The 20,312-nt window shown below is 33.8% G+C and overlaps 1 protein-coding gene across 1 annotated transcript in view; it reads right to left on the reverse strand.

The window, feature by feature from the left end:
- HERC1 (HECT and RLD domain containing E3 ubiquitin protein ligase family member 1) overlaps positions 1-20,312 on the reverse strand; it is a gene marked incomplete at both ends in the record, with an annotated part of 154,163 nt that overhangs the window by 79,577 nt on the left and 54,274 nt on the right. Inside the window, 6 exons of the mRNA XM_084240899.1 lie at positions 1,925-2,115; positions 2,265-2,502; positions 2,748-2,868; positions 3,522-3,737; positions 5,396-5,664; positions 12,590-12,641. Of these exons, the coding sequence (XP_084097025.1) occupies positions 1,925-2,115; positions 2,265-2,502; positions 2,748-2,868; positions 3,522-3,737; positions 5,396-5,664; positions 12,590-12,641 (1,087 nt within the window). The remainder of the gene's footprint in view (positions 1-1,924; positions 2,116-2,264; positions 2,503-2,747; positions 2,869-3,521; positions 3,738-5,395; positions 5,665-12,589; positions 12,642-20,312) is intronic.

The following is a 20,312-nucleotide window of genomic DNA, read 5'->3' on the forward strand; positions in this document are numbered from 1 at the left end:
CAAAAAGCTACCTCTTCTATGAAATCTTCTTTCTTAGTAGAGATCCCTGGGAAAATCTCCTTTATGAGGTCCTCTTTCTACCTCCATACCCTCACTCCCAGCAAGTTTCTCTAAAACAAAATACTAAATTTATTAAATTAATTAAAATCTAGAGCCCTTAATATAAGCTAGTCGAAAGAGACTTTATACAGTTTTATTTCAGTATCAACACTATCTTTGAAATGAAAATACTCAACTTTTAGTTTAAAATTCTTACATTCTAGTTAAATATTTTAGAGGGTCTGTGGGGTTATTTCTACCTGTGCAGCCTATCTCTGAGTGCCAGGCCACTCTTGACTAGAACTGTTCACACCCTAGTTATCTCCATAAATAGTGAGTGCAAAAGCCTTGTCTCCAGGGCAACTTGAGGGGAATGGACCTGGATTTAGTCTACTGTTACCCTGTCAAGATTCACTCAGAGAAGGCTCTTTATCTGGATACGGAAGGATGCAGCTTTCTTGAGAAACTATAAGCTGAGATGTAACTCTTCTACATTTTCCCTGCTATCCATATGTATAGTACTCAGCAAAGAGTGGGGAAAATCTGTTACCTTAACAACCCTGTATTCCTCTCTGATTTTCAGGAAAACAGGAGGTGACAAACAAAACAAAAAGCTTGTTTTATTTTATCACATCTTGTGAGTATGCCCATTCTCATTGTATAAGCACTGTACTTTCTATATATAAATAGGCAAGAGAAATCTGCTACTGGTTCAGTCTCTGAAATTAAAAGCCAGTTCTTAATCGGACTATAAATTGTCCTAGATTCTGAATTAAGAGATTTAGGTATTTCTTTTGAGCTTCCTGTATTCACTCAGAAGATATTTCTTCTGAGCAATTATTTGCTTACATATCTGCCTTCCTCATTACCCTAGAATGTTCTTGAGCACAAAGACAATGTTTTATCATTTTGTATCTCAGGATATTTCCTCTAGCTACACATTTAGCTATACAATATTAAGTATTACTTTAATTTTTACTGTCACATATATTTTAATATTAATATTCACAGCTCTCAATATGTGTCAGATGCTGCTCTAAGTGCTTTTACATATATTAAATTATTTAATTCTCATAACATTTTTAGGAGGCTGGTTCTATTATCCTTACTTTACAAAAAGTGAATTGGGGGACAAAATAGTTCAACAACTTGTTCTTGTTCTATCCATCTGTCCATCATTGTCCATTAATCCAGTCACTTATTATTTTATGCAGAAAGGGATCTCCAAGTTTATTATGTTAATAAGATATGGTATTTCACAAACTTTTTAAAATAAATGACCAGTTTTAGACCTTTATTTCCTTAATTATATAACAGACATCGGTAGTAGTTCTGTTTTTGAGGGTTTAAGTTCTGCTGAAATAAAAGGTTCATAACAGTTTCTTAAAGCTATGAGCAGAAGATCAAACAGCAACCAAAAATTATGATGGCTAAGTATAATGAAGAATTTTATTAGTATTAGGGAACAGAATATCTTCACAACTTCAGTTCCACTAATTTTAACCCAATCAAATATTAAAACCTTTGGTCCTGAAGAACACTTAAGCTAAGACTTTGGTCAGAGATGGGTTGCTAGGATCAATTATAAGAAAACAACCTGGGGGTATCAGTCACCTAAAAGCTCCTGGTTCTACAGCCAGATAGCCAAGAAGAGACTGAACTGAGGAAGTGAGCAGTATGGTCACTGCATTAGAGTTAACAGACTAAGGAGAGCGGGTTCAGTCAGAAGTATATCCAGATTATATTTATTGGAAGAGAAAAGGGGTTTCTAATTGAACAAATAAAAATCCATTTATGCCTCACAACAGAAAGAAGTCTATATTCTAATGATATGCACACAATGGGAACTCAATAAATGCCTGCCACAGAAAAAAGTTCATGATACCTCTAAAATCTCTTTTCTCTGTTTCTCCACTGGAATCAACTTTTTTTTCTTCTTCACCCTCTTCTCCTTCCCCTTCTCCAAAAGAGGCCATAAGCAGTACACCAGCTTGGGACAACAAATTCTTCAACTGACTACAGAGTAGATCCAACAAGGACTGAACTACTTTGGGACTCAATTTATCAGCATAGGTCCTACATTAAATAAAAAGGAAAAAAAAAGTAATTACACAGAAAGGCAAATGTACTTAAACACATAAAAGAGATTGGGGGAATAAAGAAATTACTGAAATGTGGAAAGACCAGGCCCCACATAGTTCTCTCAAAACATCTATATGGCTCACCCTGTAGTGATGGCTAGAATCTGGAGCAATCTTGTACTAGCCACTTTTAAAGCTGTGCTAAGCTGGGAAACACCAGTCTTTGGCAACAACTGCAAAGGTTGTCCTAGCATGGTGTCTGTGCCACATAACTGTGAAAGTACGTTTAGCAGACCAGTAGAAATTGCTAAAGAAACATCCACTGGTTGATAGTGAACACTCAGGGCGAAAACTGTAACCAAAAGAAGACGCTGCTGGGCTTCTAAAAAAGAAAGAAGAAAAACAATTGAGAACTTTCATTGAAATAAATAACACATTTACTAAAATTAATTCATATTCCAAAATATAAATAGTAATATGGAACACTATTACATTTTTTGAATATTTATTCTTTACTTGTAAGTTGATGTACTAATGTTAAACACTAAGTATAGATTTTTAGCTATCAAGTATAACCTCAGGTCAAAATGTAACTTGTATCTTGTATTTGCAGGGGCAATTACTCACCAATGTGATGCTTATTTGCTTGCAGAGCTCTCTCTAGGGTGGCGGACAACTGTTGATAAATTTTATGCACAGCCACCTGGATTTCAATCTGAATATTTCTCTTAGCTGCTCTGATTCCATCCTGAATTACACATAAAAATTTACTTTTAACAAAAATAATACCTCCTAGCCAAATAAAAGTAATAGCATTTTATTTCTAGTCTATGCTAGAACCCTATAGTGGTTTGTTAATTCCTTAGTATAGTTTAGTATATAATTTTTACAATAAACTTATTTTAATGCTTGATAATTCCTCATTCTATCTAATCTTTTTCCTTTCCAACAAAGCAATTTTTCCTCTCTAAAAACATGGATGACATAAAGATAATACTTCAGAAAAAATTTTCAAGCAATCAGAGAAACATGATAAAATGATCAAGTCTCAAATGTAAATTCTTGAAACCCATCCTCTCAAAAAACACCCCCTATCGCAATTTAGATCTATCTCTAGCCAATTTAGCTAAGGATAAATGAACTAAGCCAGCAAAAATTCTAAAAGTACAAAAGACTATGATACATTGAACATCATAACACAACTAATCCCAACTATACACTATTCCCAAGGAAACTAAACCAATGAGATATCTTTAAAAGATATCTAAAAGACTTTATACTTTTAAGTCACAATCTTAAATACCAAAAAGTTTAGCACTATTAAAATGGTTTTGTAAAATGATGGTTAAAATCTGAATATACTACAAGGTGCTGTCCTCACACAACAGATCCATTACCTACCTGATAATGATGTAATCGGCCACTCTCTCCTTTGGTGCCTGCAAGTCCAACAGTGCCTAAACCAAAACACCCTGCCAGAAACTGTAGCCTCACAGATGTGAGCAGTGTAGATGACTGGAGGCCTGAGCTCGACCTACTTCCAGCTAGAGAGATGCTACCTTTTTCCTCCATGCCAGACAACAGAACAAGGATCTGATGAAGTGCCTCTAAACGAAGCTTGAGAAAAGTAAAAGAAATCTACTTTAGTGTTCATCACTGAACTGAGACACAGAGGAAATGTGCATGTCACAAACAATATATTCCTCACCACACAGAAAATTCTCACAATTCTTAGGAATCTATATTATAAACACTTACTTTATTATGACTATTGAAAATCAAAATATCTCTAAAAACTTTTACAATTACAAGAATACAATGATATAAAAGAGGCTATATAGTGTAAGAGGAAAAGAAGTCAATGAGCATTGTAAGAAACCTGATTTTAAGGTCAGATTCTTCTGTCTGCTGTATGGCTTTGGGAAATTCAACTTCCTAAGTCTCAGTTTCCTCATATACAAAATGAGGCTAATAATACTTTATTTAACCTACTCACAGAGCTACTGGGATTCTCATGAGATTATATGTATAGGTTTCAAAACTGTAGATAGTATTGTTGCTGGTACCTTTACTTATAATAAACTCATATAGAATAAATACTTTTTATTTCAAGAATTATAACAAGTACTTCTGAAAGATATCTCTGCAGTTCTCTTGAATTTCTGGCTATCTTCCCTAAGACAATATTACCACAGTAGTCAATCAATCCATCCTTTTTTTAAAATAAACTACTTTGAAATAATTTTGTACTTCTCTAAGAGTTGTTAAGATACTACAGAGTTCCCTATTTCCTTTCCCCTGAAGTTAACATATAACTATGGTACATACATGAAAACTAAGAAATTAACATGTATAATACTACTGACTAAACTACAGATTTTATTTGAATTTCACCAGTTTTCCCATAATGTCCCATTTCTGTTCCAGGATCCTATACAGGATTATCACATAGATTTAGATGCCATGCTTCCTTAGTCTCCTTTAGTCTATAATGGTTTCTCAGCCTTTCCCTATTTTTCGTGTCCTTGATACTTTGGAAGAGCTGTTCATTTATTTTACAGAGTTATGGATTTTCAGAAGAGTACTTTAGTCTCCTCATTACATTATTATTAGGGGCATATGATATCAACATACAAGTGATATTAATCTTGATCAGATGGGTAAGGTGATGTCTGCCAAGTTTCTGCAATGTAAAATTGGTATTCCTACCATTCTCTCCTCCTTTTCATACTCTATTTGTTAGACCTGAGAATAAGTTCAGTTTACTCTCAGGGGGAGGGAAATTAACCCCCACTTCCTTCAGGAAAAAGTTTGTGGACATGTTAAAACCACAATCATTAATGAATATTTTGAAGGAGATACTTTGTGGCCATGGAGAAATTCTGTGTCTTCTTAAAATTTTGCTCATTAATTTTAGCATTCATCATTATCATTGCTATATTCTAATCTAATCCCTTTTTAAATGAAGACAAAGGTGTCACAGATGGAGACTCTGAAAAGCAGGTCCCTGTGGTCACCAGTCAGTTTCAGTCTAATTTTCAAGAGACAAAGAAAGACTTAGAGTATCTTGTTTAAGAAATGCAATCAGAAATGCACTTCTATCAGGTTCAAGTAAAATATGGCATTTTAGTGAAGAAAATGAAGTCACAAAGCTCATGTGGAAGAAAGAGGCAAAGAGTGAAAAGAAAGGAAAAAGTTTTTCCTCCAATTGCATATACAGTGGTTCAGATTAAGTTTCCAGAGGTCCTTGTAAGGAGTAAATATTGAAGACTTACTTCTGCCCTTAACTGCTGCTGTTCCATTGCAATAATGGAGGCCTGGGGACTTGTAGACATACTTTCCTCTGGCTCTTTAAAACCTGGGGCATTCCCCACATCTCCACTCACAAAGCTTACAACATTTTCAATCAAAGTGTGAACTCCCAAAGACTTGGTAAGATCAAAATCAGATTCAAAGGAGTAAGAGGAGTTGCATAACCAGTCTCTGCTATGTTTCAGGCGAGCCCAAGAGTCACTCAGGGATTCCAATTGACTGTGCATAGGACCTACATACAAAGAAAACAAACATACATCAGTGGCAACCAAGTAGAGCATAAATTCTGAACTAGATGAAGGCTGACTGCTGCTACCCATACCAACTGGTGAGAAATGGATACTCATGTTTGAATACATGCATGCATTAAATGTGAATCTGAGCAAAATGCTTTAGTAAAAAACAACAAAGAAACAAAAAACTAGAGCAATGTAAGAAAATAAAGGGAAAGCCCTGTTCGATGTACCAGTGTCTGTAAGCGCTTTAGCAACAAGCTGCCACAAGAAAAAGAAAGGCAGAAGCTACTCTCAAAATGCTTAGCTTAAAATGCTTTGCAGCATTAAACCAGACCATCACTTATAAACAAAAAGGAACTAGGCACTTATGACATAGCTGGTAAGACCTACTAGCAATAGGATTTCATTTCATTTAACATTATCATTACAAAGAGTAAGGTAAGATTGTCACATAGCTGCAATGAAACATTACCAAAATATGAATATAGAAGGGCAAGTAAACTTACACAAAAAGGAGATACACATATCACCTTTTGGGTTTCATTAATATAAGAAACACTTTCACTGTGTCATATGCACATTTACTGCAGGTTGTGAAACTCCTATATAGAGAAAGCGAAGTTTCACAACAATATGTAAGATTTACTATAATATGGTATCTATTTAAAAATTAACAAGTGGTGTCGCATTAGTTGTTGAATATAATACTATTAGTTTTGCCAGTGGGCATTTTCAAGGCTAAAATCCTTACATTAGGCAGCCAAAATTTTAGTATGTTTGAACACAACAGCAGCTGCCCAAGATACATGCCAATACTAGCATTAAATAAAAATATAAATGTCTAATTCTTGCAAGCTTTGTCTTTTCCAATTTAATTGATCTCAGGTGCATAATTAGATCAACAGTAAACCTTCGCTCATGATATACTTTCATCATTGGTCCATGCATAGGCTCCTTTTGTATTTATATTAATTTATAATAAATATGAATATAAGTAATAGAAAACTGAGAACAATTATATCTATTTGCACCTCTTCAACCTCTCTGTCTCTTCCTACCTTAATACATTTTTTTATTGTATTATCCTGAGTCTGGGTATATCATTCCTTTGTTTTTATGGTTGCTAGACATTGTTTTCTCTTACATGTATTCTTAAGACAAATAAATGTTTACCTTTGTTTGACTTTATAAAATCTTTCATTTTATGTAATCATTTTTGGACAAATATTCCATATACATATTCATTATATATTTACTCAATACAATATAGCTATTATTCATTCACATTATTGCATGTAGTCATGAGTCATTTGTTTCAGTGCTGTATAATATCCCAGCACATAAATATACCAAATTTCTCTATGAGGAATGTATCTTAAGGAACCCAGTAAATATGAATTTAAAAAATTATATGTGTTACTTAACTAGATGAAAAGATTTGGGACAAGAACTACTTAAAACATTGACATTCATAGAGAAAACAACCTACCAAAACATTTATTGCATAACTTATTTTTGAATTATTACAGTGGTGTCAGTAAAACCCCAGACTTTAAAATCAGACATAGAAACTTATAATAAGCAGCTAATATTATAAAGTATCTATGTAATCATTTATATGCCTTCTACTAAAATAATTTAGAATGACAAAGAATATATGGTTTATCTGGCTTCCAATTCCTGGCAAGAGTTAAGATTAAAAAAATAACGAATTTTCAGTTTTACTGAACATGAATAAGAACCAATCTGAAAATTTCCCCAAACTGTATATTTGAATATTTTTTTCAAATAAAAAAGAGTGAAAATGCAAAGAATAAAGTCACAAATGCATATTAAAATAAAAATTATATTTAAAGACTAAAGTCTGGTCTAGGGTTAAAAAATAATCATTTCCCATTTCGTTAAGCACCCCAAATTCAGACAGTCTTTGACTCTTTGCATTGAACTTGTTCGTTTAATAAAATTTCAGATTGAAAAGTTCTTTTGTTTTCTAATAGTTACAAATTACTTTTCAAAATAAAAGTACAATATAATGAGCTACTGTTAGAACCACACAAGTAAAAGTGCCTTTAATTAAATTTATCCAGTCCGACTTCCTCAACTGAGGAAAGAGAGGGTCAAAGAAATTGACCTGTTAAATTAATAACTCTAATGTCTTAATTTTATAGGAGGTGGTGCTATATATTTTTTATATTTCAACTCACAGATAAGTGACACATGAAATTTTCAATTGCCTGCCTGCATAAAGTTTCAATCATAGAAAATCTAAAAGTAATGAACAGCCTTATTGGACTCCAAAATTTTTTATGGAATGGATGGCCAACTTCAAAATTAAACTTTCTGCAATTTAAAACAGAGATCAGCAAAGTTTTTCTGTAAAAAAGCCAGACAATAAATGTTTTAGGAATTGTGGGCCACAAGGGTCTGGAGTAATACATACTTGACTCTACTACTGTGGGGGTTTGGGTGGTGGGAAAGCAACCAAAGATAATTCATAAACAAATAAGGGTGCCTATGTTCCAATATATAACCCTATTTATAAAAATAAAACAAAACCATATTTATAAAAAACAGGTGGCAGGCCAGATTTGGATCACTAGCCATAGTTTGCTGAGCTTTAAGTTAAAGGATGTAACTTATTAGGCGTATGACCCAAACAAAACTCTTAACAAGTAAAATATAAGAACAGGAAAGACACTATCTAAAAGCAGTAGGATAAATAATAACCAAATATCTAGGCTGACATAAAAAATATTTTGAAACACAAAATATTACAGTATGAAAATGAGAAACAATTTATTCAAATTCTTTTTTAAAAAATTGTAACAATCAAGTCTTTAGATTGTTCTGTATTGTTTAATTTGATTACAGGAAAACACTATTTCTGAAAAGCTTATCAAAAGTTTCTATAGAGTAATTGTTACTAAGCCCAAATCTTAACATTAATTCAGAGTCACCTACTATGAGAAGAAAATATAAAGTCCAACAAGAAATTTGAGATGGTTTACTTGTCCTTACAACTTTGGTTCTTAAATGGAATTTTCAAAATGAACATGGTGGAGCTGTAATACATACTTTATAAACCATAAAATATGTAGGCAAGCTAAAGGGGGGAAAAAAATTAAACATGCCATCATGTACTTGCTTGAAGCTCTTCTTTTTTCTGGGGCTCAACTGGCCAAAAAGGAGTAAATACACTACCACACAAGAATCAGAAGACAAAAGGAGAAATTTGATACAGGAGACAACATTTACATTTGTTCTTCTTTATATAATCTAATTTGAAATGCATAAATAAAATAGCATTTCACCCACACATATTATACTATGAAACACACATGCTGATAAATGTTTACAATGTAAGTTTTGCAATAAAAGAGTACCAATATATCTAAAAAGCCTTAGGGAGGGTGGAAATAAAATCATATAGTAACTTAACTAGTAAGATTTCTGATGGTGTTTCTTAAATTGTTGTTTTAGTATCCCTACTATTTTTCATTGTAGCTTTAACATGAAAACTAAAGTATCTGCAAAAAGGTATTCTTTCAGTAAAGCCCAAATTCATTCTGCGCAAGTACAGCAAATACTTTTTTTGACCCATTCACATAACTTTTACTACAGTAGATTGTTACAATTGTTCTAATTTTATTTTTCCCCCAAGTCATATTATTTTAATAATGCCTATTTGAGATTTATCTTGAATACATCCAGTTTCACACCAAGTGGCTGGATAATTCAATAGCCCACCTGCAGAAAGTTCCTGGACACACATACACAAGCACATATATATGCAGGTGTCTGTAACATATTGTGAAGTAAATGAGATTCTGAATTTTACCTGATGATAATTCAAAACTACAAGGTACCATTTAAAACACCCATACACCTGGGTCGCCAAATTTTATCTGTCTTTTTCTCAAAAAAATCATGATCACAAGTATAGCAAATATTTTCAGTCGTTATTAAAGTAACAAAACACCAATGTATTTAACAGGTCTTGCCAAGAGTTTTGAAAAATGGTTATAAGAATTAAGAGTTAATGTATGAAGTGATTAGAACTGGCACATAGTTAGCAGTTTACAAGCATTTAATGATTACAAATTTCATGTTACCTCTGACACACAAAGCAGAAGTATGTTTCACCTGTCTCAAGGTAGTTCATGACATTTTTGGTCTTAGAATTTAGCTCTATAAAGTTGAGCAAGTTGGGTAAATTAAATTTATTTGCTAACTTTGCTCTATGCCTTCTGACCATAATCATTTTCTTAGAGCAAGACCTTGCCTATCTATGAAACTTTAACTGGAATGAGGGGAAAAGAAGCAGTAATCGTGGTTTAATAGCATGAATCTTAGTATCCCCAATGCCAAATACTGAAATTATAGGAATTAGGCCCTCTCAGTAAACAGTCTTTGGAGGTATATTAAAAGCAGCTAAAAATGTGTACTCAATGATTAACTGACACTGATACATCCATAATGGGACATAATTAAATACTTATCTATCCCTAATTTTTCTTAGCAGGCTTTTAATAAATTAGGACTACTGAGTCATGAAAAAACTGCAGGAGGGAAAATAATCTACATTTTTCTATTCAAAATCTCCTAAATGTATTTTCAATATTAACTTCTTTTTTAGAATGAAATCTTTTATAATAAAATTACTAAGTGCACATCTTCATTGTTGAACTTGCAGGCTCTAGGATAAATGAGATTTAAAAATAACTATTTTTGCTGCCCTTCCTATAATAGTAATTCTTCTACTTTCTAGTCATCTATCCCTATAAACAAAGGCATGAGCAAAAAATTTCTCTGGTAACAAAAATGTAATGATTATTAGAATAAATATTCTGTCTCCCTATTTTAACGTCTTAAATGGGTAATTAAAAAAATAAAAAAACATTTCCATTAAGTCCTATATTTGCTTTTCCATTTTCAACAAAATAAAGTTGGAAAAGGAATCTTGAGCTTTTTAGAGAAGGTGGTGTATCCATAAACAAAATTTGGATTAATGACTTATTTAATTTACATCTACTTCAATCTAACAGTATAGTATATCCACATCAACTTAAAAGATTGCCTAAGTATTTCAACAGGTAGCAACTTTAGAGAATAATTTTAAAATGTCGTATTAACTCCTCCTAAGTAATTTATACTCAAACTCTAAGCTACTCTTAGTTCAAGGAAAAAGATGCCACTTTCATTTCAAAGATTTCTTTGCTACATGCTAACATGACACAAACTGAATCTCAAATTTAGAGTCCCATAAGCATGATATAGATTTGAGAGAAAAAAATAATTTTAGCAAAGGACTATCACTTAAAATTATAATTAATACAGTAGGAAGTTCATGAACTATAGGTTGGATCCTTTATGCTAGTCAGTGTGGAATCAATTTCTGTCAAGTACTAAATGATACACATTCATTAATGTAACAGACATTATGGCAACATCATTCACCTAAGCTAACCAAAACCAGGAAGGGTAAATATGTTCCAAAAATTAAATTTAATTTAATTTTAAGCCAAATGATTAAGGAAAGATACTGTGGCTAATAAATGGTACATGAACTGCCAATTTTCAAAGAATTATAAAATAATAAATACTTTACATTATACTAGACATTTAATTTCTTTCATATCACAAATACCTTATACATTTTTTAGAAACCCAAGCTATGTTATAGTGTCAAATACTTTAATAAAGCAAGTACCAGCTCTAGTCCTTAATTATTCCCCAAACCCAAAGGAAACAATTTTTTGGATTCTAATTATAATAAGGATAAAATATTGTCATACTTAATTCTATAGAAGTGCCACCCTTTTTTCTAAACTATAAAGACAAGTTTCTTCTAAGTTATTAAAAAAATATATGTTTCTTCCCCCCATTCCTGCTTTCCTTCATTTCTCAGTTTTTTCCCTAGGAAAAAACTTAACATCCAACCAAGGAAGTCATCAAAAGAAAAGTTTCATTTTTTAAATATTAAAGACATCATCATAGAAAAAAATTTCCCACAAGCTTGTAGAAAACTGCCTGTATTGGCACTTTAAGATTTCATATTTTTTCAATTACAGTTTAAGAGGATTTAATAAAAACACCAGTTGAATTGTACCTGGAGAATTTTTAGTTATTCTTGGATTCATACTATCTAAACAGCTTTTTGCATATAAAACCAAGAGCTAACTGTATTACTCATTGAGACAGAGCTTCTAACTCAAACAGGGTTAAACAAGTTTAACCTTGATGACACTCAAATTGTTCCTCACAGAAAGGTTTTTTAAAAATCAGTTCATCTTTTGGTCTCACTCATAGCAGGAATCTAGAAAAATTAAATAAGGGAGCAGGAAAATGAATAACTATAAGAAAGTGAAAATCAAAATCAACAAAAAACTATGAACCAGAGACACTCTATGGAGGGTGGGAAGCAGGGAGGGGAGGAATTGGGATCAAAATAAGGGTGTTGCAATTGTATGGGGAATATAAAAATAAAATTTATTTAAAAAAAAAATCAGTTCATCTCTGAAATGCTTTATCTTAAGAGGCAAAGAGGAAAAAACTCTAGAAACTGACAGTTTGAATGAGTGTATGGGAGGTAAATGGGGTAAAGAATTCCCCCTGTAACAACATTTAAACTACAGCAACTATATCAGAGAGCTAAAACATGGCAAATTATGTGCATAATCCCCCATAATATACACCACTGGAGTCCCACAGGACTTTTAAAAAGTCAAAACACATAACAAATGAGAAACAGAACTAATTATTAACTCCAAGACATTCTCAGATTTAAAAAAAATTCTTTTTAAGTTTTCTGATAAAATGTTTCTAAATATTTTTGCAATAATGTCGCAGTGACAATCAGATCTAAATACATGACATTAAAAACAGCATTTAATCAGATATTTATTATCTTTTAATACTTACCTTTCTTTCTATGAGATGATGCCAAGTCCAAATCAACATTTCGTCTTCCACTCTATTGAAATAAAAATAAATCATAAAACTTAGTTGCGAAAAGTAAGATTTAATAGAGTATAAGAATAAAAAAAGTATGTAATTATAGTAATGTATTATTAATTCACTTAAGTCAGACTAGCAAAATATCTCTAGAAGGCCATGAAAACAGCTCTGAGAAAGCCTGAGCACATAATTCTGAAAATCAGAGTCAAGATGCACATTTTAATCAACACTGCAAAGTAGAAGTTTTTCTTTGTTGTCAAGTTTTCTTAATAATCTTTGTCTTTTCTCTTCTAGACACAGTATTATCTTATTACTACCCTACATATGCCTAAAGTCCTTATAGCAAAGTCCTCTTTTCTAAAATCACTACTTTTATCTACTAGCTACTGCTTCTTTCCACTCTTCAAAACTCCTACTAGCTTTGGCTAGGTTTTTAGGGGAAAAGAATTGATGAATTCACACTAACAAAAATAACAAAGTCCGAAGTCTTCCAGTAATATCTTAAAATATTTTTATATGTTCTTAAAAACTGTTAAAGAAATCTCAAATTGACTAAACTGTTATTCTATCAAACATTCAGAAATGAATTAGTGCCTATCCTTCACAAACTCTTCCAGAAAATTGAGAATGAAGGGATAATACCAAAAAGTTCTATGAAGCCAACATTACATTAATACCAAAACCAAACAAGGACAACACAAAAAAAGAAAACTATAGGCCAATCTCCCTAATGAACACTGATGCAAAAATCCTCAATAAAATTTTAGCTATCAGAATCCAACAATGTGGGCCTCCGCGGTGGCGCAGCGGTTAAGCCCTGGGTTGCGAAGCTGCCTGCAGCCTCTGCAACGCCGGTTCGATCCCCGGCTGCTCCCCGGCCACCGGAGGAGGGTCCCACATGGCGCGCAGACCTCTCCTGCCGCCCGCTGCTCCCCTCAGCAGTGTACTTCGGTCCTTCTGCCTGCTCTGCTTCCCGCACTGGCTCTGGTGAATTCTCTCACCCTCCCGCGCTTCTGACTGTACCCAGTGCTTGTATAAATAATAAATAAACAAATAAATAAAATATTAAAAAAAAAAAAAAAGAATCCAACAATGTGTCCATAAGATTATTCACCACGACCAAGTAGGATTCATTCCAGGGACACAAGGATGGTTCAACATCCAAACATCAATCAACGTTATCCAACATATCAACAAAAAGAAATATAAAAACCATATGATAATATCAATAGATGCCGAGAAAGCTTTCGACAAAGTGCAACACCCATTCATGATAAAAGCCCTTGAAATTCTTGGGATACAAGGAACATACCTCAACATCATAAATAAAGGCCATCTGTGACAAGCCAACAGCCAGTATCATTCTCAATGGTGAAAAGCTGAAAGCATTTCCATTAAGATCTGGAACAAGACAAGGATGTCTACTCTCACCACTGCTTTTCAATATAATACTGGAAGTCCTAGCCGGAGCAATAAGACAAGAGAAAGACATACAAGGAATCCAAGTAGGAAAAGAAGAAGTCAAACTATCACTATTTGCAGATGATATGATAATATACCCAAAGAACCCCAAAAATTCCACAGAAAAACTAATTCAACTCATCAGTCAGTTCAGTAAAGTGGCAGGATACATAATCAACACGCAAAAGTCAGTAGCCTTACTATACACAAACAATAAATCTGAAGAAGAAGAAAAAAAAAAAAGCATCCCTTTTATTATAGAAACAAAAAAAGTCAAATACTTGGGAATAAATCTAACAAAAGAGGTAAAGGACCTATACAAAGAAAACTATAAAACACTGTTAAAAGAAATAGAAGAAGACACAAAGAAATGAAAACACATCCCCTGCTCATGGATTGGAAGAATAAACATTATTAAAATGGCAATCCTACCAAAAGCAATATACAGATTCAATGCCATTCCAATCAAAATTTCAATGTAATTCTTCAAAGAAATAGAACAATTATTGATGAAATTCATATGGAATCACAAAAAACCCCGAATAGCCAAAGCTCTCCTGAAAAAAAAAGAAGGGAATGGAGGCATCACACTCCCAGACTTCAAACTATACTACAAAGCCATAATCATCAAAACTGCATGGTATTGGAACAAGAACAGACACACAGACCAATGGAATCGAATATAAAATCCAGAAATAAACCCACAGATTTATGGTCAACTAATCTTTGACAAAGGAGCAAAGAATATGCATTGGAGCAAAGAAAGTTTGTTCAATAAATGGTGCTGGGAAAACTGGGTCGCTACATGCAAAAGAATGAAGCTTGACTACTACCTCACTCCATACACAAAAACCAACTCAAAATGGATGAAAGAACTAGACATAAGACCTGAAACCATAAAATACATAGAAGGAAATATAGGCGAAATACTACGTGATATGCACATCAAAGACATCTTTACAGACACATCACCCAAAGCAGTGATAGTGAAGGCAAAGATAAACAGCTGGGAGTACATCAAATTAAAGAGCTTCTGCACCGCAAAAGAGACAATAGTAAAAACAAAGAGAAACCCCACCGACTGGGAGAACATTTTTGCACACAACACTAATGATAAAGGACTGATCAAAAAATCTGCAAAGAGCTGATGAGACTCAACAACAACAAAGAAAATAATCCAGTCAAAAAATGGGCAGAAGAGCTAAAAAGAAACTTTTCTGAAGAGGAAATGCAAAAGGCCAACAGGCATATGAAAAAACATTCAACATCACTTGTAATCAGGGAAATGCAAATCAAAACTACAATGAGATACCATCTTACACCAGTGAGAATGGCACATATTAAAAAAACTAGCAACAACAAATGTTGGTGAGGTTGTGGAGAAAAAGGAACTCTCCTGCACTGTTGGTGAGAGTGCAAACTGGTCCAACCACTATGGAGAGCTGTGTGGAGATTTCTGGACCTACTAAACATAGAGCTGCCATATGATCCAGCAATTCCACTCCTAGGTATTTACCCAAAGGACACAGAAACATCAATTCCAAAGAGCACCTGCACCCCTATGTTTATAGCAGCACTGTTTACAATAGCTAAGCTTTGGAAACAACCCAAATGCCCAAAAATAGATGACTGGATCAAGAAGATGTGGTACATATACTCCATGGAATATTACTCAGCATTCAAAAAAGATAAACACATGCAATTTGCAGCAACATGGATGGAGCTGGAAGGGATCATGCTTAGCGAAATAAGCCAGAAAGAAAAAGAAAAATACCAGATGGTCTCACTCATAGCAGGAATCTAGAAAACTTAAATAAGGGACCAGGAAAATAAATAACTATAAGAAAGTGAAATTCAAAATCAACAAACAACTATGAACCAGAGACATTCTATGGGAGGTGGGGGGCGGGGAGGGGAGGGCTTGGGGTCAAAATAAGGGGGTTGCAATTATATGGGAAATATAAAAATAAAATTTATTATTAAAAAAAGTAAAAAAAAAAAAGAAAAAGTTTCATTCACTAACAATTCAGGACAAATGATATACTACTATATATCAAAGATATGAAGAGTAATTTTAAAAGACTCATACAGGAAGGGAACATATTTCAATTGGAAAAATCCACACTGCCCCATCTGCTTGCTCCTCTTCATTATATGAGGTTCTCTGAAGCTGGAGGTTCAGTCCACGTCTCCCTTCATCTTCAACCAAATTGGTTCTCCTAATTCTTGACTTTTCCACTTTTTATGACACTATCTTTCTAAATATTCCACAAGCAAAGATAATTAAGAGTCAAGCTTTTTCAAAAATGTGTTTGCTACTTTTAAAAACATTCTACAGAAAATAAATAAACAATCTTGACAAATAAATGCAGGCCCCTCCACAAACCTGTTTTTCCACTTAGATCTTTCAAAATGTTTTAAGTTGTCTTACTAAACTTGTTCATCACAGCAACCCAGTAGAGGCAAATATACCAGTTAGTATTATTCCCCAGAGTAAAATTAAGACACTGGGATTCAATAAGGGTAAGTGTTTTGTCCCAGCTCAAAATCAACAGTGAGTCTTAAGCCTATTGTGACTAAGTGAGATTTTATTATTTGTTTCCAGAAAGTATACCACTTATTCTCATCTTTTATCTTTTCATTTAATTGAAATGATTTATTGATCATTTCATTGAGTTGAAATGATTTATTGGGAGGCAGATTATAGGAGATTCCACAGGCATTTAAAAAAATCTAGAACTTTAAGAGGTGGATATGAAAGAAATACTAATATTTATAATATACTAATATACTATTAGCGGTTTATGAGAGGTACTGATAAACTACCATAGGAATAACAGAGTCATTGTGAATAAAGTAATCTGGGAAGGTTTCTGGAGAGCTGACATTTTAGCCAGTTCTTAAGAGACAGATTTCACCAACAAATTCAAGGAGAAGGATAATTAAGGAAAAAAATGTTTGAGTAGATCCTCAAGGCATATATTTGAGGTCTGGGATAGACTACTACAGCACAAATGCAGATTACCACAGAGGAAGACTAGATCCAAAAGGCAGCAGGCAACAGTTTCCAGAATCTCTGATTTCTGAAAACAGACAAATTTTTAGCTAGACTCATTATGGGAGAAAACTCTAATAAACAAAGCAGGAAATAAACAGAAATTATGAAAAATGTCAGAAATGCAGAAGATCGGGCCTCCCTGGTGGCTCAAGGGGTTAAGACACAGCCTGTGAAGCTATCCCCAGCCACTGCAGCACGAGTTTGATCCCTGGCCAGGAAGCTATGCACATGGTGCAGCAGACCTCTCCTGTTTCTCCTACTGTTCCCCTCAGCAGTTTATTTTGGTCAATCTGACTGTTCTGTTCCCCACTCTCTCTCTCGTGAATCCTCACACACACCCCCACACCTCTGGCCTGTACCCTAGTTCTTGTATGCATAAATAAATAAATCTTAAAAAAAAATACAGAAGATCATAAGAGAATACAATGAGCATCTTTATGTTGACAAACTGAAAAATCTAGCAGAAGTGGACAAATTCTTAGAAGCACACATCCTTTTAGGACTAATTCAGGAGAAACAGAAAACCCGAACAGACCAATTACAAACAATTAATTATAAACAGGAAATTGAAACAGCAATCAAAAATCTCCCCCAAAATAAAAGTCCAAAAGGCTTCACAAGTGAATTCTAACAAACTTTAAAGAGGAACTAATACCTATTCTTCTCGAAGTCTCCCCAAAAATTGAAGAAAATGGAATGCTCCCAAAAACATTACCAAAACAAACCATTAACAACCAAAAAAGAAACTACAGACCAGTATCACTGATAAACAAAGCAAGCTGAATTCAACAATACATTAAAAGGCTCATAAATTATCACCAAGTGGGATTTATCACAGGTATGTAAGGATAGTTGAAGATATTCAAATGAATCAATGTAATTCACCATATCAGCTAAAAGAAAGATGAAAATCATATGATCATATCAATAGATGCAGAGAAGGCAGTTAATAAAGTTCAGCATCAATTTATGATTAAAAACTCTTAGTAAAATGGGGTTAAAAGGAACATAACTCAACTACCTAAACACCATATATGACAAACCCACAGCTAACATCATATTCAGTAGTGAAACACTGATATTTATCCTCTAACATGAACTACACACAAGAATACCTAATCTCACAATATTCAGAATTGTAATGGAAGTCCTACCTAAGGCAAGAGAAAGATATACAAGGAACCTAAAAATGAAAAAGAAGCAAAACTATCACTATTAGCAGATGACATAAGTAGAAACCCCTAAAGATGTCACTAAAAAATAATTTGAAACAATAAATCAGTATAGTTAAGTGTCAGACTACAAAATCAGTTGCACCCCTATACACAAACAACTAGAAGAGAATGAATCAAGAAAATAATCCCATTTACAATAGCATCAAAAAGCATTAAAAACATAAGAATAAATCTATCAAATGAATTGAAAAGAATGTTCAATAAAAACTATAAGATATTATTCATTAATTGGAACAGATATTGTTCATGAATTGGAACAGTTAGTAATATTATAATGGCCACCTTACCCAAGGCAATATATCGACTCAGTGCAATGAAATTCTTCAAAGAAATAGAGCAAACATTACTGAAATTTACATGGAACCAGAAAAGACCATGAATAGCCAAAACAATCTTGATTAAAAAAAGAACGGAAGTATCATACTCCAGACAGGAAACTATACTACAAGGTTAGAGTAATCAAAGCAGAATGGTATTGGGATAAAAATAGACACACTGACTAATGGAATAGAATTGAGAGCCCGGAAATAAAGTCTCATTAATCTGGACAGCTAATTTATGACAAATGAGTCAAGAATATAAAATGGAGAAAGGAAAATCTCTTGGGGAAATAAAATAGCCACAAGCATCCCACCATACACAAAAATTAACTCCAAATGGATTAAAGACTTGGGTATAAGACCTGAAACTATAAAACACAAGAAAAAACACAGGCAAAACACTCCAGGACATTGGCTTCAGGGATATCTCTGTAGACTTGACTCCAATGGCAAGGGAAACAAAAGCAAAAATGAACAAATGGGACCACATCAACTTAAAAAGCCTCTGTGTAATGAGTGAAACTTGTTAAAACAAAAAGGCACCCTTCTGAACTGGGAAAAATATCTACACATTATATATCCAACAAAAGGCTAACATCCGGGCCTCCCTGGTGGCGCAGCGGTTGAGCGCTGGGTTGCGAAGCTGCCCGCAGCCTCAGCGGCACCGGTTCAATCCCCGGCTGCTCCCCGGCCACCGGAGGAGGGTCCCACATGGTGCGCAGACCTCTCCTGCCACCCGCTGCTCCCCTCAGCAGTGTACTTCGGTCCTTCTGCCTGCTCTGTTCTCCACTCTGGCTCTGGTGAATTCTCTCACCCTCCCGTGCTTCTGACTGTACCCAGTGCATGTATAAACAAAACAAACAAACAAATAAATAAATAAATAAACATGCCTCTATAAAAAAAAAAAAAAAAAAAAAAGGCTAACATCCAAGATCATGAAACTCAACCAAAAGAAAACAAAGAACTCAATCAAAATATTGACAGAAGACCTAAATAGGCACTTTTCCAAAGAAGACATAGTCAGAATGAAGACTGGTTGAGCTACTATGGTAAACAGTTGGAGGTCCTCAAAAAATATTAAAAATGGATATACCATATGATCCAGTAATTACTTTCCTTAATACTTATGCAAAGAAAGAAACAAAACACAAATGTGAAGGGATATATGCACTATTTACAATAACCAAGTTATAGAGTCACTGAGTGTTCTGAGTAGTAAGGTAGCATGTTCAGTAGATGTTCTTGCTGTGTTTTCAAGAACTTTAATGTTGGCAACAATGCCTAGGAAAGTGCACTGGAAGTTGTGGACACCAGTTTCAAACTGCAGTCCTAAGCAAAGGTAACATGGGCCTGAATTAAAGTGCAGAAAGGATGAAATGGGAACAGAAATTTTACCAAATTATATTAGCAGTAATCCACTAATTCAAAAAGTATTTAGGAACTTCACACTATGTATAAGGCATTATAGGTGCTTGGGATATAGCAGTGAATGAAATGGTAACAATTCTTGCTCTTAAGAAGTTTATATTTTAATGCAGGCCAACAAAAACTAATAAATAAGTAAACTACGTCAGGTACTGTTGGGAAAAGAAAGGCAAGGCAAAGCTGACAAT

The sequence above is a fragment of the Talpa europaea genome (genome assembly GCF_964194135.1).
Source record: "Talpa europaea genome assembly, chromosome: 8".
Classification (NCBI taxonomy): domain Eukaryota; kingdom Metazoa; phylum Chordata; class Mammalia; order Eulipotyphla; family Talpidae; genus Talpa; species Talpa europaea.